The sequence below is a fragment of the Gallinula chloropus genome (genome assembly GCF_964237585.1).
Source record: "Gallinula chloropus genome assembly, chromosome: Z".
Lineage (NCBI taxonomy): Eukaryota > Metazoa > Chordata > Aves > Gruiformes > Rallidae > Gallinula > Gallinula chloropus.
This window is the reverse complement of record NC_140089.1, coordinates 70,376,702-70,403,738: the sequence shown is the minus strand read 5'-3', so window position 1 is coordinate 70,403,738 and position 27,037 is coordinate 70,376,702. Positions and strand designations below refer to the sequence as shown.

The 27,037-nt window shown below is 40.8% G+C and overlaps 2 protein-coding genes across 3 annotated transcripts; both read right to left on the bottom strand.

The window, feature by feature from the left end:
* Nucleotides 1-892: 892 nt before the first annotated feature.
* ESM1 (endothelial cell specific molecule 1) lies at nucleotides 893-7,232 on the bottom strand (the record flags this gene model as incomplete). 2 transcript variants are annotated; one of them, XM_084278333.1, is made up of 3 exons in its annotated part: nucleotides 893-993; nucleotides 3,025-3,180; nucleotides 6,917-7,232. In XM_084278333.1, 3 exons carry the CDS (start codon nucleotides 7,215-7,217, stop codon nucleotides 893-895), a joined length of 558 nt encoding a protein of 185 aa, XP_084134459.1. The 2 variants fall into 2 exon arrangements, with proteins under 2 accessions (XP_084134459.1, XP_084134458.1); XM_084278332.1 differs by lacking the exon at nucleotides 3,025-3,180 and having other exon boundaries at nucleotides 6,917-7,217.
* A 14,586-nt stretch (nucleotides 7,233-21,818) lies between these two features.
* On the bottom strand, nucleotides 21,819-26,703 carry LOC311203753 (granzyme K-like; the record flags this gene model as incomplete). The annotated part of the gene is made up of 5 exons (XM_084278511.1): nucleotides 21,819-22,025; nucleotides 22,768-23,034; nucleotides 24,723-24,870; nucleotides 26,414-26,555; nucleotides 26,643-26,703. The coding sequence occupies 5 exons, from the start codon at nucleotides 26,701-26,703 to the stop codon at nucleotides 21,819-21,821; spliced, it is 825 nt and encodes a 274-aa protein (XP_084134637.1).
* Between the last annotated feature and the right edge of the window lie 334 nt (nucleotides 26,704-27,037).

Sequence of the window (27,037 nt, the reverse complement as noted above, 5' to 3'; positions counted from 1 at the left end):
TGGGAGTCGCAGCTGGGTCACATCCAGTGATGAAGATGCAAAGTATGAAGGTCTGTTTTCTGCCCTCTGGCACTGACCCACGTATCCCCAAGAAATGCAAACATCATCTTAATGGCACCAAAGTAGCTGCTTTGTAGAAACATATATATTCAAATAATGCCTAGCAGCTTCATTCATTTCAGGCCCCCCTCTACAAATCCGTACAATTTACCATGCTGCTGTTTCTATGTACAAAATTCATCTTTAGAAATCCACCTCGGTACAATCTGCAGTGTCTTGGCTAAGTTACTCCAAATAAACTGAAATTGTGGGTGTTTTCTCACTGAAGAAAGGTGTATTTAGCTCCAAGGATTTGTCACCAAACTTTCATACACCAGGTATTTACTAACTAATATTGGTTTATTTAATTCACACTGTGTGCTCCCGTGTTACTATTATTATTATTGTGATTCAGAGGTGCTGCTTTCTATCCTGGGATTGTTGATGTGTGTTTCTTTCACCTTGGCTCCACACCAATAGTTTTATCCACCCAAACTGTCTACTGAAATCAGTCAGAGCTTTCCAGGCCTCAGGCTGCAAGAGTTGGCCTCTGGCATTATTTAATTGAAGAGGGCTGTATCACATCGGGTTTTTAATATTACTATACATTCAGGTATCCACAACACATTTCTCTGTTCAAATACTTATCAAAACAAATATAAAAAAATCATATACACTGTACAGTCTAGTTTAAGTAAACATTTTTCTCATGAAAAACAGAATCACAATTGGTCTTCAGAGGTTACATTTTTATATGCTATAGATCTACTTTGTTCTTAAAGTGTGTTTGCTGCATATTCAGTAATCTGTGAGAAATGCATTCACTTGAAAGTCTTACGAGTGCAAGCAAATATCAGCGAGGATTCAGCCATTTCATTACCGGAGAGCGAATAGCTTTCTCCTTCACAAATTCCTCTTTCACAGAATTGCCATCCCCTGATGCCATGTCATTCTCTGAAAGCACACAAAAATAAAGGTGGATTTCATGAAAATGAGAGAATTAAAATATTGCCCCGCAGCAGTGTCCCTGGATTTGGGAATGCATCAGAAAATCCTAGCTGACAAACCTTGCAGGAATCTCCCCAAATGCCTCCAATTACCTACTTGCAACACTTCTCATGAATTATGGCATAAGCCAGATGTGTTTTCTAATAGTTCAAGCATCAAGCGTAAGAGGTGATTCGAGTTCAGTGTCCAGTTCTCCCTGTAACACTCCAGTGTCACATGGGACCAAGTAGCACATCCTCAATAGCTGCAGCACTAAATTAAACATGCCTGAAGCTATTATATGAGTGAGGCCAGCTGACGTGAAATAGCCTGGTGCATGCCATTAAACTCTCTTACTCCCCAAAAAAGGTAGAAGAGAACCAGTTTGTCTACAGGAATGTTCCCTCACTGATGCCCCAGCTGAGGCTGAGGTTGTTTGGCAAGATAGCCACTCTCCTGCTGTTTGACCATGGAGGTGATCAAATTGGAATAGACAGGAACACCCTGTGGCACCATTAAATTTGCTAGGGTATATGTAGCTGTGATGTCTTTATAAATTTTATGGGCCAGAAACTCACCTTTTAAAATTCACAGCTGTTTTAATTTGCTGAGGATCTGTCCTAGATGCTATAGCTATCTCCAAAGGCCACCATTAAATGCAACCCCATGTGACCATCCCATGGAGTACCACCCACCTACGTCCATTGATGGACCTCTGAGGACAGAGCTCAGTGTGAAGCCTTTGCGAGGGTAAAAAAACATCGTTTGTTTCCATGGGGTCAGGGTCTCATCCTGGCTGGGATCAGACAGGCTGTAAACATTGAGGCAGCAGAAGGTTTGGGGCCAAAGGCAAGAGAGGGAGAGGAAAGGGCGTGAGGAGGAACTGAAGAAAACGGGCTACCTGGAAAGATTTGGAATATAGGGTGGATTTAAAAAAAAACAAGACAGGAATATTTTTTTCATGCTCTTTCAGCAACTTTGGTAATAAAACTTGGAACGGCAAAAGAACAAAAGGATCATGGCTGACCCATCTTGCAAAGTTTTCTTCAAAATCATTTTAAATGTGCTGTGAACATAAGCTGAAGAAGTTTGCTTCTGTCTAACTTTCTCTAAATGGGGGCGGAGGGAAGATAAATCATGAATTAAGGCAGCAAAGTCTAGATAGCATAGTATAACTGGATAAGTCAAAGTAAGGCATACAAATTGCAGTTGGAAGAAACACAAAATTCAAAGGCTTTTGGGTGAAATCCTAGGAAAGCTCCCAGTAAGTCTAGGATTAAATCTCTGATATTTATTTAAAATCTTTACATTTGTATTGACTTAGATTGGTGTTTAAATTTAAAGTAAACATTATTCAGTTAAATATACCTCAGTATCATCAGAAGGAGAATAAAAGAGGATGAAACTTAAATCCCAGCTTTAAAACCTTCAATGATCTCTCCTTCCTGCCTCAAAACCTTTTTTTTTTTTTTTTTAAATTCTGTGACAGGCTTCAGACATAACGCTAAATGTAGGAATTTATTCCAGAGATACTGTGATAAATGTCTACAATAAAATACTCATAAAACAGTTCACTGAAAATGTATAAAGCTCTGTCTTTGTGGAAAAAAATGTTATTTTTATTATGTGTGAGCTAACAGCAGTAAATGCAATCTAGTGAAAACAGAAAGCAGCTACATGCACTGCACCTGAAGTAATGGAAACCCCAGCATAGCCTCCCTTTGCACAGGTGAGGTTTTACTGCTTGTGCACACAACAGCTGCAAAGTATTTTGCCCATGTACTTTCTGACAATGCTTTTACCATTTATCACAGCTTGCCTAATTCCTGGCTGTATGCTGAGGGAGCTGCCTGTACGAAAAATAAGCATACCTTGTGTTGTTAGCTATCTGCACATCTGCACTAAACTATACACTGCTCACACACAGGGTACACAGTGCGGTAGCAGGTCATGGACAATGTGATTTCTGCTAAAATCAGCTGCCCCCTGAAGTCTTACCTGCGTGTGAAACTGTTTTTCGTCGATTTGGAGGCTTTGAAGCTGACAGTTGGAAAAATGGGAACTTCAAACACTTCCCGGTTACTCTGTCACAGATGCCAGAGGGACAGCTGCAGGTTCTCCTGCACTCCATTCCATAGGTACCATAGGGACACTCTGAAAAAAAGCAATATAACAAAGCAGCCCTCAGTGATGCAAGTCAGCTTCCAACACTCTTACATCTGCTTATACCCCTGGAAGTAGAAAACCTTTGAGTGGAGGTCAGACAAAACCTCACTACAGGATTTCAGCGTGCCGGCTGCTTCTTACGTGTACTTTCCAGTTTTAACAAACCTTGACCCACGTTATATACATAATTTCTTTTCCTATAACTCATTACAATGTGCTACTGGTAACCCTTCTCTGAAACACTCATAGTATTAAAATAGAAATTAAAGGCAATGTGAGTACGTAAGTATCCAAATATGTCATAGAGGATATAGTTAAAGGATTAGCATTAGATTTAGAAAAGAAGATGACTTCAGAAAGTTCCTGAATTCACAACTTGGACATGATATTATCTGACTTACACATATGCCATGATTTGGAGCTGCAGTTCATTGCTGGCTCTGGACTGCTTGTGTGGCCACTGTGCGTAGGCTCGGTGGAGGCGGCCACCTCGACTCTGAGGAGCTATCCAGCAAATGAACCCTCTGCCTGGAGAAACTCCAGGCTCCTGGGAAAGACCCCATGGCAGACAGCAAAGAGCTCACCTACATCTCCAGCCTAAAGAGCGGGCATGCTCTAGGCACTAAGGTAGCTGCCTGGTTATCCTCCATCTGGTTCTATACTGCCCCAACTGAAATCTCCCATCCCTGAGCATGCTCACAGAGGAGCAGCAAAGGGCGGCTGTCAGGGTGGGACCAGACTTTTTTTTAAAAAAATGAGTCAATAGCAGAGGATTTGCCCCATCCTATAGCTGACATGTATCACATTCTGGATCACAAAATTTCCACATTTTAAACCTGGGGTCACACCCCTTGCCTTCCCCTGCCTTGCTGTTCAACAGGGTATGCTTCCAGGACCATAACTGAAAAGATGAAGGCAAGGAAAATCCAGCTCCAACAGCCCCTTTCCAAACCTCCAAACAAGAGATTATCCCAAGAGAAGTTTGGGATGTCCCAGGAGAAAGGTTTTTATACTCAGGCTGGCCTTGCCAACACAGGGTGTGCAAGCATCTTAAATACCAAGTCCTGGAGGGTTTCCAACTCAACTCCTAGGGGCAGATGAATAACCATTCAGGGCTGGACCAATGACCCATCCAGCCCTGGCTCCCACAAAACACTTAAGAATGAAGATGACCATGATAAGTACAAGTGATACCTCCCTGTCATCATACTCTCCCCCATTTTCAGCTCTGGGAGCTGCTGAGCCACAGATAGTTTCTCTGCATACAACACCTCACAACAGGGGTATCCTTCTAAGTTCATCCAGCCCCTCCTGAATCAGTGGAAATACTTATTTTCACCATACAGCCTAGGCTACCTGAAAATCAGGCTAATGCCCCAAATAAAACCAAAATTTTACAACAGTCTCCTTATCCAATGGCTATTCTTTCATACATGAAAAGCACTGGAAAATCAACAGTTCCCTGCTAGGGACAGCACTGTGAATCCCTCCAGCCTTAAGAACCTTAGTCAGCTCCACCATATGCCCCTTCCCAAGCTCCTTGATTTGCTGTTTGCCAACATAACAAAAAACTAAACCCTACCAAAGCAAAACAGTTTCTGAGTGTGCAGTCCTGCCTGAGGGAGAACCTGAGAGCAGACAGCACATGGAGCATCAATCTGCCTGCTGCAGGTGCTCAGCTGCCCAGCCCAGGGATGCACAGCTGTGCACAACAGCACAGAAACAAGTCTGAGCCCAAAGCACTTGGCTCCATGTGGAATAATGCTGGAATTTATGCTGCTCTTCTGATTTGATGAAACTGAGATCTGAATCTATTTTGCTGTCAGAAAGTTTTGTTCAGCACAAGTCTGCTCCTAAATAAATTACAAATAGCTCCTGGTGATTTAAGAGAAGTAAGAGCAGATTCTTTACTATGACAGTTATACCTCAGGTTAAAAGGCTATTTAGTAACAAAAGTGCACAGTATCTGTATTCCTTAGTCTGTTTTGGATAGTAATGACATTGCTATTAATAATAATATGATGCACTTTTATAAATCTAAAAATACTCAAAAAAACTTATCTGAAGCACATACTGTCTGTGTTTTACCCATTTTAGAAGTAAGAAATAAAAAAACAGAGTCATTTTTCCACAACTTCAAAATAAATCCATCTCAGGGAACCAAAGAGAATTTAGCCGTCCTGACTCTGTGAATTATTACAAACATCTAAGTTATTAAAATAAGTGAGTAGTCTGGTATGATAGCTATAAATGGATATATAAAATAACAATACTTGACCCCATACATTGCCTGATAAAATCCACGTTTGTACAGAGAGAGATTAACTATCTCAGAGCTGAGATAAAAAAAGAAAAAGGTTTCAAAATTATGCCTATAATATTTAGTTCAAATAAATATATAGGGAATATAAGGTTTAAATACCAATTTACAACTCTAAGTCAAGATATGGCTTTATTGAAATTAATGAGAGCTTTTCCCTTGGCTTACTGAAAAAAAAAAACATTTTACTTCACATTTTCTACAGAGCTTCCAAGATTCAGCTACATTCAGATCACATGTCCCTCAATGTTTCTTTTTTCCCATTTGAAGTGTGCTATTGAATAGAAATTCATATGAGGACAGTGAAAAGTATATAATCGTTCAAAAGAAACCTTAAAAGAACTACAGGTGGTATCTTTCACTGCAGTAATTTTAATAAACTGAAGATCAGTCAACTATCTCAGTAAAATACTTTTCTGATGGGTGGACAAAAGATACAATCTTCATGTGTAAATTCTAGTCTTTAGAAATAAAAAAGTAGTATTTTGGGTTTCACCCTCAAACATGCAGATGAATTTGCAGTTTTAACTGCCAAGACATCTCCACTTTTAAGGAAGTTATTCAAAGGCATATCTGTATCTGCTTACTGAAGGGATTTGCTAATACAGGAAAAGTCACTGCACTCATACTTTGCAAAAACCTTTATCCTACTTTTAGTAATTTAATACCTCATTTCCTTTTAAAGATTCTCCTTTTTGCATGGAGTGAGGATTTCTCTGAAATGAAAAATGTCATTATATTCTATGACTAAAGAAATCATCAGGCAGCATACCTGGAATAAGCTGAGCAGTGGCTGGCTGCTCATCTCACAGTCAGCTCCTGTTCTGTTATTCCCATCTTCCAGGCAGGAGGCTCTCTGCCTCCCCTGATCACATCCCTCCGGTAGCTAAGCACCTCGAAGGTGAAACTGAATTAAACACATCTCCAGGTGCTCGGGCATCTGTTACCTCCATCTCCCAGACCCCAGAGAGAGTGCATGGTCCCTGGACAGGCAGAAGGGCACCTCACCACAAGGAGAGCACAGCAAGGGCAGGGACCCCCTGGCAAAGTTGGACTTGCAGGATTAACGTCTTCGCAGTTTCTACAAAGCACCCACCAAATCAACAGAAGGATCAGGACTAGTGCCTGTGTCTCAAAAGCACCATTCAAAAATCTCATCTCCAAGCATGCCCCACCTGTATTTCCTCACACAAGTCCCCACACCTAAACAATATTCTCACATTTATAACCCTGTCCTGCCTACATGTAACACTTTTTAATACCAGCAGGTATTTTTCACCATCATCTCGACTACGGGCTAAGCTGGAAAAATCCCATTTTAGACCATTCAAGCAGGAGGCAAGCTCTAAATGTAGGTTGCTGTCAAATTGCCATAGTGGGTGCATGCACAGTGAATATTGTTACCTTTGCAGATACCAAATTCATCACCAAAGTCATCCTCCTCAGTGTAAAACTGGCACTTCAGCCCAGGACCACACTTGACACCATCCATACCCGAGACCGTACGATAGCAAGTCTCCCCCAGAGCAGCTGCACACACTCTGCAACAGCCACAGTCATCCAGCACCGTTCGCTTACAGCGCAAGGTACTTTTGCATGCGTTACTGTCACAGGGCTCGGGACAATCTACTGCGTATTTCGCACTCCAAGCAGTTCCAGCGTGCACGGGCATCAGGAGGAGTGTGAGGAACAGGAAGCCCTTCATGTCTTGCAGGGATAAATGCTCCGTCCCAGAGAGCAAGCTTTAATGCTCAGCCAGCTGGTGCCTTGTGCCGAGGGAAGCAGCGGTATAGAATCCAAAGTGGTAGCTGCACACATCAGCCTACAAGTTTATGAGCTTTATACAGTGTGTTGCCCACATGCTGCACCGTCGTCAGCTTCCTCAATCCGGCAGCGCTGCTCCTGCCAGCCTCCCTTGTTTCAGTTTATGAAATCCAGGATGAAGGTTGGATTAGCACTCTGCTGCCATCCAGGAATTGAAAAGCCTTAGCTGATGTAATCTGTTATGTTTAGTTGGTTGTTTTGCATGAGGACTAAAAACTCTCTCACATCCGTCTCAAATGCTCAAGGACGTCTGCCAGAAGGAAAAAAAAAAAAAAGGAAAAAGAAAAAAACACAAACCCCACACACAACCAAGAAAAACCCACAAAACCAACCAAAAATCCCTCAAGTAGGTTGCATACCTTTCTGCAGGACAGGGATCACTCTGACACAGGGCACGCTGCTGACAGGATAGCTCTGTCTCACTAACACAGCTCATGTGGCTAGAAGCAAATCACACTGAATCATCTCACTGCTGAAAGAATAATCTTTAAAAGAATAAATCTTCGCCTTCCCCTTCAAGGGGACGTGGACAGTTACTTTAAGGAACAAAGTGAGATCATGCCATTTAACAGCTGAGCTCAGACACTTCAGTAGTGTTTTTCCTGACAGCATTTAGGTGGAGATGAATTAAATATTTCACTCAAAGTTTATTGCTAGAACTAAACCAAGGTCAGACAGAAATGAGCATTTTGTGCTCCACAGGAAGTTCAGGAGAATGATCAATAAGCTGCCCCAACCTCACACCAAAGGGGGAAATCCCCATCCATCACCAGTACTATGTGCAAAGCCTTAACATGGCTCCAGGGGGGCTGATTCGCCTTCCCTTTACACCACTTCTGCCCTGATCCAACTCTATGGGATGCCTTGATGTTGCTCTTCAATTAAATCAGTGTAAATAAACAGCAAACAAGTCTCAGTTTCCCCAGTGCCCCTTTTTAGACTTTATTCATGCTGCCAGCGCCTTGACAAGAAACAGCAAACAACTGAAGAATTCAGTGAAACAGATGAGCCAACAGAGAGACGGGAATTTCTGAAGGAAGATCTACAAGAAGGAAAAAAGGAATCAGGCTCGTCATGAATAAATCTCTGAATACCAGAGTTCGCTGCCACTGAAGTTAGTGGGAACCAAATCGGTCTAAAATTCTATGTGACCAGCTTCGCATTTGGGAATCCTGTGTCCCAGGTGGGCTGAGGACACTGCCAGTAGGCTGCCAAATAAAATGAAGGGCTATGCTGGAAATACAGGAGAGCAGGTAAGTCTTTTCTTCCTGAATGCAAATGGGAATTGACCCAAAACAAAATGCTTAACTCTTCTCTCTTGTGAAGGATATAAAGACCCAACATACTCTATGTTGCTTTGGAGTAGGTGGTTCATATAGTTCCGGTATATGTGCGTATAAGATCCTGGATAGGATAGGATAGGATAGGATAGGATAGGATAGGATAGGATAGGATAGGATAGGATGGGATACGATATGATACAATATGATACAATATGATACGATACGATATGATACAATAGGAAGAGGAAGAGGAAGAAGAGGAAGAAAGAGAAAAAGAGGATAGAGACAGACACAGAAAAAGAGAAGCACGGAGGACGACATGAGATGAGATTAAATGAGATTAAATGAGAGGACTTAATATGATTAACACGTCAAAGAGAAACTACACTCAAGCAAGTATTTGCCAGCATCCGTCTTCTACAGAATATAATTACTTGTACTACAGTTCTTCTAATCACTGTTGCCAGCTGGCAGATATTTACATGCACTATATCATGCCTGTTTTCACATGTAATCTGGACCAATCAGTGAATCTGAAGTGTAAAAATGAAAGCATTATGTTGAAGTTGGAGGTGGACTCAATGACCCTTACGGGTTTCTTCCAGCTCATATATTCCATGATTCTATGAAGTCTCACATAAACCAACAAAGTGCTATTGGTAGTCTTGACATGACAGCAATTAGCAGTAGTAGACAACTTCATCTTCAAAACCCAATGTAGTTATCCTCTGGGAAGTGAAAGAAACACTTCAAACATGGAAGTGAAGATTGCAAGTAAAAGCCAAGAAGAACAAAAGTGTGAGGTTATAATAAGCAGATAGAGTAGAAATGGATGTGTTATCCCTGTCTCCCTCACAACTACAACATTGCAAAAGCCTGTTTAAAACAAATGAACAAAACCAACAACAACAATAAAACACAAAGAAAATAAATCTAACCAACCAAACATCTCCCCCATAGTTCACAGGTCAGCAGAGTAACGCATATCACTGCCTGTTTCTGCTGGCATTAGCATCAAACAAAACTGACATGGTTTTACACTAACTGGTAACCTGGGGGCTGAGGAACCTATGAAAATTCCACTGGGCAGTCCCTGAGTGGGAGAGAGAAGCTGAATTTGACCGGAGAACCAGAAGCACGGCTAAGGGCAGTAGCTGTTTCAGTCCCCCAGCCAAATCTGCTCACAGGGGTAGAACAGCCCAGAGAAGCAGGGTGCATACTTAGTGCACCAGACTTCACAGATCTGCAGCAGTGAAGAGCAGAAAGTCTCTCCCTTAAGTCCCTCCCTTAAGTCTCCCCTAAGTTAAGTCACATCTGCCCTTAAATTCATACCTGCTTGCTCACTCAGAGGAGGTAACAGAGGAGCGTGCAGACCCATCCACACATGCACTTAGGCATCTATGTCTGGCAGTAAACAGCTGCTGGTAAAATCCTGTTCTGTAAATACACTTAGAAAATGCTCCTTGTATAAAACACCAAACAAGATCTGAAAGGGCTGCATTTCACATTTGGGTTTCTCACAGGGAAAATGTCCTAGGGAGATGATAAATAAAAAAATTGCACACAGATGTGGTGAGGAAAAGAAATCGTAAAAGAAATCAGCACACTCCCCTAGCAACTAGCCAATATTATTTGGAATAAGATGGAAACTATATTCTGTGCTTGGAGATAGAAGCCAAAGTAAATTATTACAATGGATCAAAAAATACATGTAATGGAAGAAAACAAGATGAACAGATCGAGGTCTGGCATATACATGAGTATTGTGGAGGAAATAATGATACTATGACCTTCCACACTGTTCAATGATTAAGTAGTGAAATAAAACCAATGGTTTTAATGTTTCTTTGTTGTTTTTACCTGTTGAATCGATTAAGCTTTCCTTTCCAATGAACTAAGCTCTCCCTTGAAAACTAGTGCAATGGGAATTAATGAAGCTTCCCCAGCTATCAATAGCAGAAAATTCACCACTATTTAACTTATGGTATAAATATACTTTAAATATGGAAGATTTTCTGGATCAGATCAGATCAGTGCTAATTAGTTTTTTCCAAATTTACAGAATAAATTGTCTTGGTGCCAGTTTACATCATAGTTACATCACTATATATAATGTTTGGCATCCCTTCAGGAAGCAGAACAGGTTTCAACCCTTAGGTTCAACACTTTACAGGGAACTGAGCAATCACTGGTTTATAACCAGTGAGCTGTGAACTGTTTTTCCAGCTGAATACTTTAGAGCAAATTTTTTCTAGTTCTTTTGCCAATGATCCTTTTCTCAAGCAAAAGCAGCTTGTTTGAGGGTGTTGAGGTTGTATTTATGCCCTCTGAAAAGTGTGACCCCACCTGTTAAAGATCCCTATGAAATTAGATGCCTCATGATACATAATTAGTAAAGTGCTGATAAACAGGAGCAGTCCATTCATTAGGCCAGTATTTTGAGGCTTTGTTGCTGGTTTTACTCTTTAGATTACCATTCACTTCAATTGTTCTGAATTTAAGCATTCTGTCCACTTTTGTTATCCAGTCTTGAACATGTAAAGTCAGGATAAGGAGGAAGCATTAATATATCTTTAAACATAGGAAAGCATTTAATGCATGACCCTTGTTGCTCACTTCCAAAAGGCAGTCCCTAAACTAAAAATATGTTACCGTACATTCCTGAACGATCCGACCTTTTCCCAGGCTTCCTCTGCAAAAAGCTGTAAGCACAATGCTACACGAGAAGCAAAGATTCAAAGGGAAACACCGAAAGGAAGCTGAGCTGCAAAGTCCAAAATGAAAAGCCAGAAATAGGAAGTAAAAGATAAGAATCAGGAAAGTGAGATAGCGGCAAGGACTCCCCTTTGTATGATTTCTTTTCTTGTATCTTTTCAATGAATTGCTAATTGCTCTTTGTTTCAGCTGTAACATGGCAACTCAACTTCACTCTGGTAAAAATAGATGCTTTGGGACATTTCCTACTTGCTGAAGAGGTGTTTACATCCTTTCTCCAGGCAGACCAGGTGCTATGCAGAGAACAGGGTAGGCTGGCAACCTATGCACAGACTTTCGGACCCTACTACAGAAATCACTGGATACAGCAGGGCCATCTGCAGAGAGCCTCAGGAATCAGAGCCTTAGCATGTTTGGACCGTGTTAAGAATATACTTGTCCATAGCCCCACATACAAGTATGTGGCCTGGGAGCTGGAGGACAAACTTCTGCTCTGATTATCGTCCCTCAGACAAGTGGAGCTGAGCACCTTGGAGGTCTGTGCTGCCAAGTCCAGGTGGCATACAGTTTACACTCGTGCCCTGGCTCTGAAGGAAGCCCTATGTCAACCCTGCACAGCGTGGCTATTCCCAGTGATTTTACCACCATGATGACCTACATATCAGAAATCACTGGTTTTCCCTCAATTAATTCATTAATCTAGCCAAATAATTCTGCTGTGCTTGGAGAACATGTTTAAGAAACAAAAAAAGATCAATGTGGAAAAACTCTACAACATGACAACAGGGGTCAGTCATCTCCAAGGCAGGCAAGTTCAGGTCTGTCACATGCAATAAATTGGTAGCTGATACGAGGGAAAATTATGAAAAAATAAGTTGGGGTTCTGTTATGTTGTTTCATTTGTGAGACCTCTTGATTCTAGGAATCTAAATCACCCTCATAAAGCCGTGTGTCTGCCCAGGAAAAAAAAAAAAAGAAAAAAAGAAAAAGCCTTTCCTCATGGAAAAATGTGTCCACTGTTTTTCACAGTTACTGATTTTGTGTAATTTTTGAGGGAAAAAAAATCCCCAAACACCTCTTTCAGGAATGATCTTCAAATGCTCGATTTCTTTTATCAATAAAAGAAAACAAGGTGTGAAGGATGGTTCTGCACATGTTCTACTTAGGTGCCGGGAGTATATATCCTGCCCATACAGTACAGAGCCTTAGTGCTAAGATAATGTGAAAGATTCTTTGTCTCTTGCTATTAACTGATGCAGGAATACACACTCATTTCTGTATTGCCAGGAAGCCTATATGGTCTCAGTAGTTGTCTGCAGAACTAGAATAAACATATTAGACTAGAGCAAGAATTATCATTAGTTTTGTTGTGACATTAACAATAACAAAACAGTCAATAAAATCACAAATACTGTTAATTTTATCTTTTCTCTGCTTGATGCAAATGGTAACTGTACTCTGACTCTATCAGTCTGTGATAGTCTGTGATAACCAAATCAAACTCCAGTTTGAGAAATGTTTGTTCTTGGAACCTGTCCAGAACTTCAAAGTACACTCCTTGGTTTTCAAACCCTAGTATTGCTTTTAGAATCTAGTATTTTAGGATTGGTGGGGAGTACCCTTTAGTTGGAACTCAAGCTGATTTTGATCTCCGCTCTTTAAGGAAACATCTTATATTCCACTTACTGGGATGGAACCTTATCTTAAGTATTAATGTGATTTCTACTTTCCCATACTAAAACATTTTTTTTGCAAGTCTTGTTGTAATTGAGCAGTGCTATTGTCTTGCAACGCCTCTGCTAGAGCTTTAGCAATGCTTCATATATAGTTTGGACTTGACTAAGTAGCTATTTCCTGTGATGAATGAGAAAAACTATTCAAGGCTAGCTCGGTGGTTTGCTAACAAGAAAATCTGTGGTCATATGTGTGAAATGTTGTTTCGGTTCAGGTTAGGTATCCTCATGGCTAATGTTTCCATATATTCTTTGCAATATCACCAGGGTAATAATGTTTCCATTGGCAGAGAAAAAAACAATTTTAACTAATTCATTTAGAAAGGGAAAATTATCAAATTGGTATCAATCACTATTTTTCTTAAGAAGAGATCTCTCTTCCACTTCCTAAGTGCCCATCTTTGAAGCATAAACTCTTTCCAGCATAATTAGATGATCCCAGAAAGGTTGTAAGAGGACTCAGCATCTCTTAGGTAATAAAATTTCATGGAAGATCATGCCAAAGTCTGAAAGGAGTAAAGACACTGATGGGAACTATTAAAGAATTTTCCACAGTTCTGCACACAGTTTTGCTCCTGAGGATGAGGAATCCTGGATTCTCTCTGCCACACAATCTCTCCAGCCCACCCTTAGTCCTCATTATGCTGCTTTTCTTCACTGCAGCTTTTTCTTTGCAAGTCTATTTATGCCATGGGCAAAATACACCCTAAAAATAAGAGTGGAACAAGACTGTATCACTTCAGCCCTTTATTGCTTTCACTGTTCACTCTATCCATCTTGCTGATCCAGACTGAAGCCTTTTTTGAGAGTTCAGGCTAACTGGTGCATAGTCTTCTTCAAGGAGACTTTTGACAGTCTTCAGGCATTTCCATGCTATATGCAACCTACTTAGTGGCCAGGTTGGGACAAGGATTGAATTAATATCTCGGCTTCCAGAAAAGCAACACCAGTCAAAGTCTCCCAGAACAAGTCACTTGGAGGGATCAAGAACAGGTCCATTTGTTTCCCCAAGGCATCAACAAGATTTCATGCATGCAGATGCTTCCTACATCCTTTGTCCTTTGTCTTATCAATTATACAGCTGCATTGGAAGGAAAGGATGCCACCCAGAGGGACCTTGAGAGATGGACCCGTGCAAACTTCATGAAGTTCAATGTGGCCAAGTGCATGTTCCTGCACATGGGTTGGACAATCCAAAGCACAACTACAGACTGGATGGGGAATGAACTGAGAGCAGCCCTGAGGAGAAGGACTGGGGCTGGGGGATATTTGTTGGACAAGAAGCTGAATGTGAGCCAACAAGGTGTACCAGAAGCCCTGAAAGCCAACTGTACCCTGGGCTACATTGAAAGAAGCATGACCAGTAAACCCAGAGAGGTGATTCTGCCCCTCTATTCTGCTCTGGTGAGACATTACCTGGAGTACTGTGTCTGAGGTCCCCAGTACTAGAATGACATGGAGCTGTTGGTGCAACTCCAGAGGAGGGCCGTAAAGAAAGGTATGTAGTGCTAGGACAAGAGGTAATAGCCTTAAACTAAAAGGGGGTAGATTTACATTAGCTATTAGGAAGAAATTCTTCCCTGTGAGGGTGGTGAGGCCCTGGCACAGGCTGCCCAGAGAAGCTGCAGCTGCCCCCTCCCTGGCAGTGTTCAAGGCCAGATTGGATGGGGCTTTGGGCAACCTGGGCTAGTGGAGGGTGTCCCTACTTATAACAGGCAGGGTGGAGATAGATTGGCTTTGAAGTCCCTTCCAACCCAAACCAGTCTGTGATTCTATTTTTTTTTTTTTTTCTGGGGTAAAGATGTTGTGGGTGACCACTGACCCCAATGACATAAATACTTTGACACTCATTTGACTGAGGCCAAGATTTCACACAATACTTTCAATGTGTTATGGTCTTCCCTGTTCTAAAGAGACCAAAGCCAGTTCAAAGCTTTTTGTGTGTATTTTTTAATTCAAAGTAAGGAAATGAATGGTCACAAACAAGGTTTGCAAGCAAGTTCTAGTTAGGAATCAATGGGCGTAACTGACTGTCATGTTTGCGTCCGTTAAGCAACAGAACTGCCAGAAAGCTTAGAATTATAAACCATTGATTTAAAAAGTCTAATCTCTTACAAATCTATTTTAGCTTGTATCTCATTATTGTCAACTTTCTTAATTTGTTGCTAAAAGAGATCTTATAACTAAGCAGTGCTACAGGTGCCAAACACAATGTTTTGTTCTTACTCACAAATTCCATCATTTATATGCATGCATATCTGTTCAGCATACTTGAGAGAATGAAATAAAGTTAATTGTATTTCTTTTTTATTTTACTCATCGATCAACTTAATTATTTGATTAACTTGATGTTTTCAGTCATTTAATCAAATACCCAGAAGCTTAATGCTTTAAGAAAAATGTCTGAAAAAAAATGAGTAAATTATTCAAAGCTGCAGCTATTTTCCTAGATTATGAATCTGACAGACGTAACGTGATTTCTCTGTACTGGTATGTCCTTCTCTTTGGCTTTATTTTCTCAAGTGTCATAGACTTACCATGGGTTATTTTATGTTTCCTGTTCCTGATAGAATAAACGAGCAAATAGAATTTCTGTAAAAGTTCACAATCAGATGTACTTTCTTAGATTATTTAACTAAAATCAGGTAATTACTGCTCAGCCCCCACTCCTATGTTTTTTGGTGTTTTGTTTTTTTTTTTTTTTTTTTTTTTAATAAAGCATTGGTAGTAAACAGCTAAGTGTTTTTTCTATAGTCCACAGAGAGAAAAAGGATTTTTTGGGGGGGGGGGGGGGGGGCGTGGTGGGGGTGTGTCTGTCTATTACCTAAGGTAAGTGCCTGAAGCAGGGCTTATGAACCACTGCCTGTGCCCATTGAAACCCATCCGGAGTCACCAGCTGTATCTGGCTAGGCAGATGAATACTCCCTGGGATAGCTAAACTGAAAACCAAGCATCATGAGAAGGTAAGAACCCAACCCAACACAGATGGTAGAATAACAAACCCTTCTGGGATATGAATATTTAAATTGGTAACCATTACTGTGACACTGACTTCTGTAACTGGGTGCAGGACAAACAAGGGAAGGGAAAGAGGCCTGGAAGAGAAACTCTTCAAATATCCCATGAGAACTCAGTCTGTATTTTGCATTTTCTTATCACCACCTGTGCTCTTACCTCAGGCAGATAACCCCAATATTTCTGCATAATGAGGCCAAAACCAGCCAATAAATAACACTCTTGTTCATAAGTGCCACAGTTTTGTATGGCTGGGTTCTGGTGAAGGGACTCTGCAGGGGTGGCTTCTGCAAGAAGCAGCCAGAAGCTCTCTGCAGGCCCCAGAGAGTAAACACGAGCCAATTTAAGGATGGAGTCATTGCTGACCAAAGCCAGAGCCCATCAGTGATGGTCACAGCACCTCTGGGAATCACATTTAGGAGAAAGAAACATGCAAGCAGCTGCTTTTTGCCACCAGAGAAGGGAGTGAGAAGATGTAAGGAGCTGTGCAAACACCAAGGCCAAGAAAGAAGCTGGGGAAGGGGGGGCAGGGAGAGCAGGGGATGAGGTACTCCAAGTGCCAGAGATTCCCCTGCAGCTGATGGAGAAGACCATGGTGAAGCAGGCTGTCCCCCTGCAGCCCATGGAGGATGACAGCCTGTGGAGAGACAGAGCCACGCCAGAGCAGGTTTGCTGGGGAACATGTGACTCTGAGGGGCGCCAGACTGGAGGAGTCGGGGCCTGAAGGTCAGCACCCTATGGAAGGGAGCCACGCTGAGGCAATTGGTGAGGAGATGACACCCCAACATAAAGGACTTATGTTGGAGAAGTTTGTGGAGGACTGTCTCCTGTCAGTGGAAGCCCATGCTGTGACGAATGCCCCTCACCCCCCAGCTAAGGAGAACATCCCGTGAGGAACTGACTGAAACCCCCATTTCCCCAGTCCCTGCCCCTCCCTGTGCCAAAATGGGGGGTTAGAAGGAAGTGAAATCATGACTAAAGTAAAGCCTGCTAAGAAGGGAGGGGTGGGGAGAGGTGCTTTAAGATCTGGTCACACTTCTCATTACTCCACTCTGGTGTCACTGGGTGTGCAGTGCAGGGTAATGAATTAGAGAGTTTTCTTTCCTTTGTTCCCTGTTGAGTCTGTTCTGCCCATGACACGGATAGCAGAGTGATCTTTCCCTGTCCTTTTCTTGACTCCTAAGCCTCTCAGTATATCTTTTCTCCCATTTTCAGCTGAAAAGGGGAATTACAGAGAGGCTTTGGTGGGAATTTGGCCTCCAGTCAGGGCTGAACCACCACAGTAAGACAGAATACCCAATCTGACTTTGCTTGAATTATTATTCAGGGCTTTTATGTCTAGTCTCTTTCAAATCTCACTGTGATGCTGCCTGGCTGATTGCTGCTGCAGCAGAGTGTCATTTCACAGCTCCGCAAGCTTATTCAAAGGGCAGCAAATTAAAACACCCATTTCCTCTCTTGAAGGAGCTTAAACACCACTCCCCTCCAGCTACAGAGCTGATAACTTCTGAAGATGGTGTACCTTAAATCATGAGCACCACAAGCACCTGTATCACACTTTTCAGCACACTCATGTTCTCCTGTGCTCATGTTTTAGTGTAGCAGTATCCCGCTACACTAAACAAGTTCTCTACAATTACAAGAGAACTTGTCATTAGAACCTATCCCTCTGAAATCTTTCAGGATGAAAATTATCTACATGGCAATATGAACAAGTTGATCTTTAGTCTCCGTGTGTGCAAGATCTCTGTTGCTTCCACATTATTCTTTTCATTATGATGTGAATTGTACTTGGTAGGAATTTGTTGACAAGATCTGGCTGAACCACCTTGGAAGATGGGCCCTCTCACAATCTTCAGTGAAAGGAAGCAGTGCAAGTTTCTCTGCAGTGCTCCATCAGCACCTGAAGCCTCAGTTCAGAGATTTGTGTGTTCACTGTGAGCATTTGTTACTTGATCTCTGGTAAAAGCAGTGCTAGGACAGGACTGTAGCTTTTGGCACAGAATATGCATGCCCCAGAGCTTAGACAGTGAAAGCCACATCACTGTCAGTGCAGTCTGTTGCCATTTGAAAACATCAGGGGTTTTGCAAACACATTAGTCCAGAGCTCCCCCTTCTTTTTATGCAGCTGCTTTTATCTAGTACCAAGATATGTCATATGGCTTTGGCTATGACAGCTTGAGATAGGGATGTTCCAAGAAACCCAGATACTACATCCTGATAGGTAACATCCTCTACATGGTTTCAAGATAACCTAAACTAACAGCCATTCATGGAAATGGAAATGGTTAATTAACTACTCATGACTAGTACAGCAGTGATTAAGAGCAATTAAAGTTGCTTCTTGTCCCCCTTCCCCCACTCCCCATCTGCACCCCGCTTCCCCAACCCCCACACACACCTGTTTTAATAATTGCCTACGTGTCTGTAGACAGGTTTGATATTTTATCAAAGCAATGGTTTTATTAGAGTATATTAATGGGGAAAAGTCTCTTGCCTTTACAAACGTACACAAGAATGAACACCATAAATTCCACTGGGTTTCAATGTTACACATTGAATTTAATATCTCCTTTTGTAGGTAGCTATGATCTGTAAATTTCATATCTATTTTGTATTAAAATAAGGGCTTTTTTGCTTATCCTTCTGTGGCTTCCTCTTTGTCATGACAAGGATGTGGGTCTTGGTACAGCTTTTTGTGAAATTACTTTTTGTGAAATGATATTTTGTGAAATTAGTGGCTAAATTTCAATGCACATTTCACAGCTGACTTCAACAGATTTGAAGCAACCTGCAACACCTTGAATTGAACCGCAGTTAAATTTAACCTATTTGCAATCTGCTAGGTATTGGTTATTGAGTATTATTTGTCAGTCCAAAAAGAGCTTAATCAGATGACTGTGGAGTTATAAAAATATTAGAATGAAGGTGTCTAAAACATCTGCCAGATCATTAATGAGGTGAGAACAAATTTTGGAACCTAATAAATCATAATTGAAAGATGTTACAGACTTATTAAAATGACTTGCTGTAATTTGTCTGACTATACTGAACTGACTTACTCAGACTTCAAGAGTCTACTGAGTTTATCTTTATTTCTCTTTGGCAAGTATGCAAAAAGTTATCTTGAAAATCTGATAGCATAATTTGTTTTACTTATACCTTCTAAATGTTTCTTCCTGATGCCAGATTGAGTTGCCCAAAAGGAAGGTTACTTTTACAGCCTGCTAGATGGTGGGCAGTTCAGTAGTCAGAAGATAAAACAAAAGACTTTGACTAGGAGCTGTGGAAGCAATCCATGCTCCTAATCTATCATCGCACTTTCAGGAAACAACAGTTGTTGACAATAGATAATACCACTCTCTGTACTAAGAACTAGACATTAATTGAAAAAAGAAGATACCAGCATTGAACATACAATGCATTAGATGTACAGCCAAAACAAGTAGAAAGTATCACCCACTACTGCCCAGCACAAGGGAAGAGCTGTCACATTGCTGTTCCGTTCACTTCTGAGAACCAGCTCAGCTGTGGTTTCAGCAGTGATTGAATCTAGCGATCACCTTCTACAGCCAACACCCTTCCTTTCCTGGACTTTTGCCTACCCAGTTACCCTTCCACTGTGTGTTTTCACAGGTGCTGACAAAATGCAGATTTGTGGGGCATTTTGCAGCCCTGCTGCAACACTCTGACCATGCACACTGGCCCTGACTGCCCGTCACCCAGAGGGGCAGGTGATGAGGCAAGCATTCTCTCAAGACAGCTGGATTTCAATGCCAGGGAAGACTTCCTTCCTCTTGCATGTGGAGCCAATAAAGACTGCTTGCCTTCAGGTCAACAGGAAATGAGTCCAGGTTACTGCTCAGCTTACTGGTCCCTGCACCCCCCTGGGAACAGGCCAACGCAAGGCTGGGACCTATGAGTAGGCCCAGCTCAGAAGGGCCCATGGTGGGGCATTGCTGTGGCATTGCTGTGGCAGAGGCTGGTGGCCCCAGGGGTTGACATGAGCCCAGGGCCATGGGCAGCCATGGGGGAGTGCCTTGGGGAAAAGCAGGCGCTGTTGGCCCCAGTGGTGCACTGGGAGCCTGGCAATAATGCCCTTCCACCTACTACACTGCCTATAAAAGAAGAACAAAGATGCTGCAAATAGAGTACAGGTGTTATCACATACACACACACACACACACAAATAAATATCCAAACTGGAATTAACCTGATGGGTTATGGTTTCCAGACTCTAACCCTCACTATTTTCACATTAGTGACTGAGATACAAGCGCTGGTCACATGAACAAAGTGAAATCTTTGTCTTTGAGATGTTAAATACCAATTAGTTGTTGTTGGGCTGCAGGATGTGAAAAGTCTCCTGTGGGATGAGCAGAAGAATATCCGTGCTGTCATTTACCTTAAAAAGGTAAAAGGGTGTGATTCCAACAACCTCTGAAACTCCCAGCTGAAATGTGTTTCCACTTTTCTGTCAATTCTACTTTTCTTCCCCCTCAGTTTCCCCCCAGTTTCTGTTTGTGTTGCAGGCCTGAGCCATTTCTCACTGGCATTTCTTCAGGTCTTCCCATACCCTTCAGTGAGAACTGCATTGAGTCCCCATACACAACATCAGCAGGTTTTACGGCATTACAGCCAACTACCAACCCAGCTTTGTGGTGTCCATGTGCTCTATTATCTGCATGGTCTTCATGAGACAAGGCTTGCTCTGCTCCGCGCAGTGATGTGGCTGATGACCATCAAAGGCAGTACATTGATGTGCTGAAGTTATTTATTCATGCCTCTGCAATGTCCCAAATTTTACAGTATTGGTACATATTAATGCCATAAGCAAAGCAAGAAACCCTGCAGATCATCACTTCTAAACAGCTGGCAAAAAAACCCAAAACAAAACAACTTCAAGAATATTTGGAAGATAACAGAAATACATCAAGGTAACCACAGGCTTCTTGAGAAACACAGCAGGTCCTTCTCTTAGTAGAAGTTTGCTGAAATCCATAGCAAAATTCCTGTTTGTTTTGACAGATGTTAGATAGGCATTGTGTTTGGGAAATAGAATTACTCCCATTACAATCAGTATTTATACTTTTTTCAACAGACCATTCATCAAAAGGGTGACATCATGAACCAAGCTGTAAGAAGAGATGATTTTTTTTTATTTGATCACCACCACAAAAAAAAAGGAAGGCTAGGAATAATCTAGAGAAAAATATTTTTTTTTCTCTCTCTTACAATGAAAAATTAATTGGAAAAATATTTGTCTACTTAATAATTTAAGTCTTTGAAAACTTATTTAGTTAAATTATGTTTCTAATTAGTTATAAAATATTTAAAGAAATAATGGAAGATTGAAGTACTTCGTTTTGCATAACATCACAGGAAAATATTTGAACACTTAAACATTTGTTCTTTTTTTGTGTCATTCAGCAGACATCTCATTTGCTATCAGTCTGAAATTGAATTTTGCTGTCAGTACACACTCAACCTCCTTGCCTCATCCCAGCCACAATGAATAAGGTGAGCGGGACTTTCCCATTACACTCAGAAGTGGGTGAATTCCAATACGAAGTGTGATATCTAATAGGCAATTTCCTACTAAAGGTGAGTAAAAATATTATCTGTACAAAGGAGAATATTTTGAACTGTTCTCATGGAGTTGTGGTGGTGTTAGTAAAGCTGTAAAGCTGGGAGCTACTCTTTAAAGATGGCACACTAGAGCAGCAGCATCTAGCTCTAAGGTATAGCACAATATTTGTTAACACTGTCTTGCCTGTCCCGTGGATCTCTGTGAAGGGAAATTTTTTCTTTTATCCAGTCAATATATTCTTCAGTCAGTCGTGTATAAACTCCGGGTTTCATGTCTTCGCTTTCACATTCTTCTCCAAAAGAAACAATACCACTGTATCGTTTACCACAGATTAACGGCCCACCTGAATCTCCCTAGAAGACAAACCAGAAGAAATTATCAATGTGTGTTCATTGCTTTCCAGGGGAGCATGCAGTGCTACCTGCAGTGCACAAGCAAGTTTGGAAAAATTGCTTCTAATCTGCTCCAACTTATGAAATGGATCAGTTGGCTTGCATTGCTTCATGGGAGTTGGGTGCAGTATAAGGACCGGTTGCTTTTAAAGCCTGAGACACTGATGTAACTGTTGTAGACCAGCAAAGTAGTATCATAATTCTATTTCAAAAGGTATTTATTTATTTATTGTTGGTATAAACTGATTCTCACTTCTTTAGCAACTAGTTTTTCTGGCCTTGGCACAGAAGACATGAAAAGCAAGAATCAAACAGCATGTTTGAATGTACAGTTAATTCTGTACTGTTCAGATGTTAACATCTGGAAAGGATCAGATGATTCAGACCCTGAAAAGTTCTTTCTCTCTGATAACTACAGATGGTGCCTAAGGAGAGCATCTTAGCTAAAGAAATGCATCTGAAGTCAACTGAGACTATTTTAGACTTAAATTCCCATACTCTCCATCTTGGTGTGCACACTGACCTAAACTAGTCAAAGTTCTAACACTTCTTTTTCACAGCAATAAAGGCTCTTACAAATGTGGTTAAAATCACCATGAATCTGATCAGCCTCATTAATTCCCTAGTACTGCTTTGATCCCAATGAAAAGCAAACTATTGTTGAAAAAGCACATCCCCTCCTCTCTGCAACTTTGCATCTTACCTCGCAAGCATCACTCTTAGCAGATTTTTTTTCCCCTACAGCACATAACATGTTGTTGGTGATTTTTGTGTCGTTTTCATATTCAGTCTCACATTTTTTTCTATCAAAAATCTTAAGACTTGTTTCCCGAAGACACATAGATGGCCTTTCTGAAAGCGTGTCTCCCCAGCCAGCCACCTTACATGCAGTGTCAGGTCTGAGATCTTCACCAGAGTCAGGCAGTCGCAAACATTTCACATATTTATTCAGCTTTGCAATACCATTCAGCTGGGAAAGAAGAGAGAAAAAATAAGAAGAAAGGAAGGAAAGTACAATCTAGTTTCCAGTGACCAATTTTACCAAGACTTTCCTCATAAATCACTTTTCAATATTTAGAAACTGATCCTGAAGTTATTTGCCTCTTTGCAAATCCAAATTAATTTCCCTGATGTCTGTAAAACAATTCCCTATCTATGGCAGCAGTAGTCATTCAAGCCTATCTTCCCACTGATCACAGTAAGAAATGAGAAACCTGCACAGAAGTTAGGCTGATGGATCTATATTCTGCTTGAGAAACTAACTTGCTACTGAATTTCTGTGTTGAAATCAGACTCTGCTGCTTGACTGACAGACAGAAGGGTCTCAAAGCATTGTGCAATGTACCCAGTAACAAAGATGAAAACAAAAGCTATAACCAATTAGACATGACAGCAGCAACAAAATTGTGGGAAAATGAGGTCTTGAACTCTTCAGTCTGCCAAGGTTTTCCTTTGAGAGATTCAGAAGGACATAAATGATCCAAAGGGTCTGTGTTTTGTTTGCCTTTACCTGACAGATTCATCCTTCAGCAGCAGCCAATTTAAGGCTGAAAACATAGTCAAACATGAACATACACCCTCAGTGTGCTTGGTAAGGGCTCACAGCTACTGAGTAGCCATTTTCTGTTTTATACATGATCACCACAGGATTCACTTTGCACGTGGCTGTATGTGTTGCTGAATGGTTGTCAGTTAAACAATTCTGGCTTTATAGCTTTTAAAAAAGACACTCCAACAAATCACAAGTTTATCCCAAAAAATCCTTAGTTTACATTCACTACTGCTGGTGTGAATTTCCAAAGATGCGAAGCTTATCCCAAGTCACTTAGTACTGCATTACACCAGAACTGCAGAGACAGGAGATGAGCCCTGGTGTTAATACTATCCCTGCTCCTGTGTCAAATTCAGACAAATGATTTTGTGTTATGCATGTCATTCTGGACCAGAGTTGTAACTTCTAGCTCTAGAAATACAACTTCCTAGTAATCAGTTTTGGCATTGTGTTCACAAATAACCTGGTGCTCCAGATAAGTTGCTGGTGGCCACAGGAGAAGTCAGTGGAATTAACCTGTCTAACCCTGAGGTCAAACAAATGAAGAATGCTAACATGTGGGGGAGGGACCTTCACACATCTGGCCAGTGATAAGTTGATGGGGCACAGATGTTTATAAATGCTTCAGCTAGTTCTAGAAAGGGATGTTGTGTGTTTTCTTCCTATGTCTTTGTCATACCAAATTTATTATGCCATCTAAATATTAAAAATCAGGTTCAAGTCATCACTTCCTTTTCCATATAATTCAACTATTTCCTAAGGGCAGTAATATTCATAATATATTGTACCTAGCCAATTCTTTTAAATATACGTATTACCTGTCACATAAAACTATTTCTTCAATATCACAGGTGTAACATTAAAGCTGAATAAAGTGCTGCAGTGAGTGGGTTAAAGAGAGTTTTAGAGCACAGATTGGGCTTGGAATGTCATCCCTGCTCACAGTGCCAGTGATCCTGCAACCTTATCTATATTAGTACAACCAAAAGCAGACTGGTCTGTGATAGTCAAGCTAATAAAACAAGTACTCTTTGACAACAAAGAACAGCAAAAACAATCATCAGCAGAAATCCTTTTATAATATACAACAGCAATTAACACAATACCTTGACGAGCATTATATCATTTTCCTTGGAAGATTGGTCAAACTCAGGATGAGGAAAGAATTCCATAACCTTGAATATCTGCTGGCTTTTTTCAGCTATGGATGCTCGATGGGCTCCAAGAACAACTCTAAATTCAAAACTTTTTGCTCTGTAACCAAGAAAGAACATAGAGAGAAGGTCACTACTGGAACAAAGCAAAATCTCTTAAGATAATCAAAAGACAAGTAACATACTACTCACATTTCATTTTACATTATTATAACATAGATATTGCTCATTTCAATGTTTTGGCATGAGCTTGTATTTTCCTCTGAAGTAACATTTCTTTACTGTAAATCTAGTTTGGTGAAATAATGGTTTGATAGTTGACATTCAGGGATTTCCACAGTATGGAATTAATTTTATGAACTAACTTACTGGCTTTTTGAAGAGAGTCCTTGGCACAAGTACTGCTGGTACTGATGCCTTTCATTTATCTTTTAATGCTCTCCTTTCAATTTAGAACTTAGTCCTGCAAAGGAGTGAAACATGCCTGACAAATAAATAGCATGTAGGTTGTCTTGCTGACATCAGTGGGATATCAGTACACACACCAATACTCATTCTGAGCATTATGTATACAGGTAAGTACTCTGCTAAAGTGGATATCTTAATATTAATAATTTTAATCCTTATTTTCACTAAATACAATATTCACACCAAGGAAGAAGGGTGAGTGTTGCCTGACTCAAGACACCCTTATGGTGAATATTAAAAAGGGAGTCTGCCAAAACCCAGAGGGTTGTATGTCCAGTTCCTGCAAATAAACAGTAAGAATTAAGCAAATCATAAATCTCCCTCTCCACCAAGCTCTCTGTGCATCATCAGAAATTTATTTATTAGAGCTTGTCTTACTTCATTTTGCACTGTTAAATCAATGCAGATGAATAAGATTACATTGCCAGAACACATACTGCTGCTTTCCCATGCTTCATCTTCAGAACACAATTTTACTACATACATGACAACTTATTCAAGCCAGAACAAAGACTTTATCAATCAATTACAAAACAAACAAAAAAAAGTTTCTTTTCTTCATTGCAGCTACATGTGTCACTGAAAGATACAATTAATTTATTTGTATCTGAATGCTTCCTTTGAAAATAGCTGCAAAGGCAGTGCTGGATCCTAAAAAATTACCTTTTTATCTACAAAAATGCTTTTCCCCATAATTCAGCTCTCAGGGTGTTTTGAGGCTTAGTCCCAGACACACAGGTAAGATTTGTTCAAAGCACTTTGGAATTTTCCTGATCTTAGCTGAGAGTTAATTTTCTCTATAGTAGCTGATAAAATGCTGTGTTTGGGGTTTAATCTGAGAACTTGCTGGGGCTAAACCACAAGAAGAATATATCCCTTTCTGTAAGACATTGCTGTTTCAGATGCATAAATAACTAATTGGATCATTTATCAGCAGTCAGTATCCTGTAACATTGGCATGATCTGACTAATGAAGGTATCCGTACACAATGCAGATAAGCAGTTCATGAAACAACTTAAAACAGAATGACAAGTTCTTAGATCAGTTTAGTGAGAGAACTGAAGCTTTTAACAATTCTTTAAAAAATCAATATACACATTCCTTCACTTACAGGCTTTCACACCATGTCCCACCACCATGAAGATTTAAAATTGCCCCTGTATAAGATACTTACTCACAATGTGCTGCTGTCAAAACCCATTGCTTTTCCACAAGAGCTCCTCCACACACAGTAAAATTCTTTACCTGGATAGCAGCCATGTAAGGCCAAGAATGAGGACGCACAACACGTCCTCCGATGATGTCTGTGCAGCCATCTGAAATAAAAGAGAAGTGCAATTAGGGAACATGCTATCCAGAGGAAGTGGGGATCTGGATGTTTTTATCCCCACATGAGCACTTACACCTCAGGGGCAGGATAACAGCAATTAGAGAGGGCAGGAGAGCTAACAGGTGGCTTGTCATAGTTGCTGCTGCTTACCAACGAGAGGATTGTAAATTACAGTACTATCTTCTCTATTTAAATATCCCCTACCGGATATGGTGGTTGAAAGGTTTTATGACTGGCTTCCTCTCTTGAAGTTTCCCTTTTTAATATTGTATTACTTACCTGCAGCTTGGTTTCTTTCTTCAGGTTTCTTTAAAGCCTGCCTGTTTCTTGAATCCCAAACATGGGTCAATATTAATTGGTCCAAGTTTTACAGGAACTTCTGCAGCCCTTCACGACAGATACTACATTATAAAACAGGTGATTAAGAGAACTGCTGAGCCTTACATGGGAAGAGTGTATAATAAAACC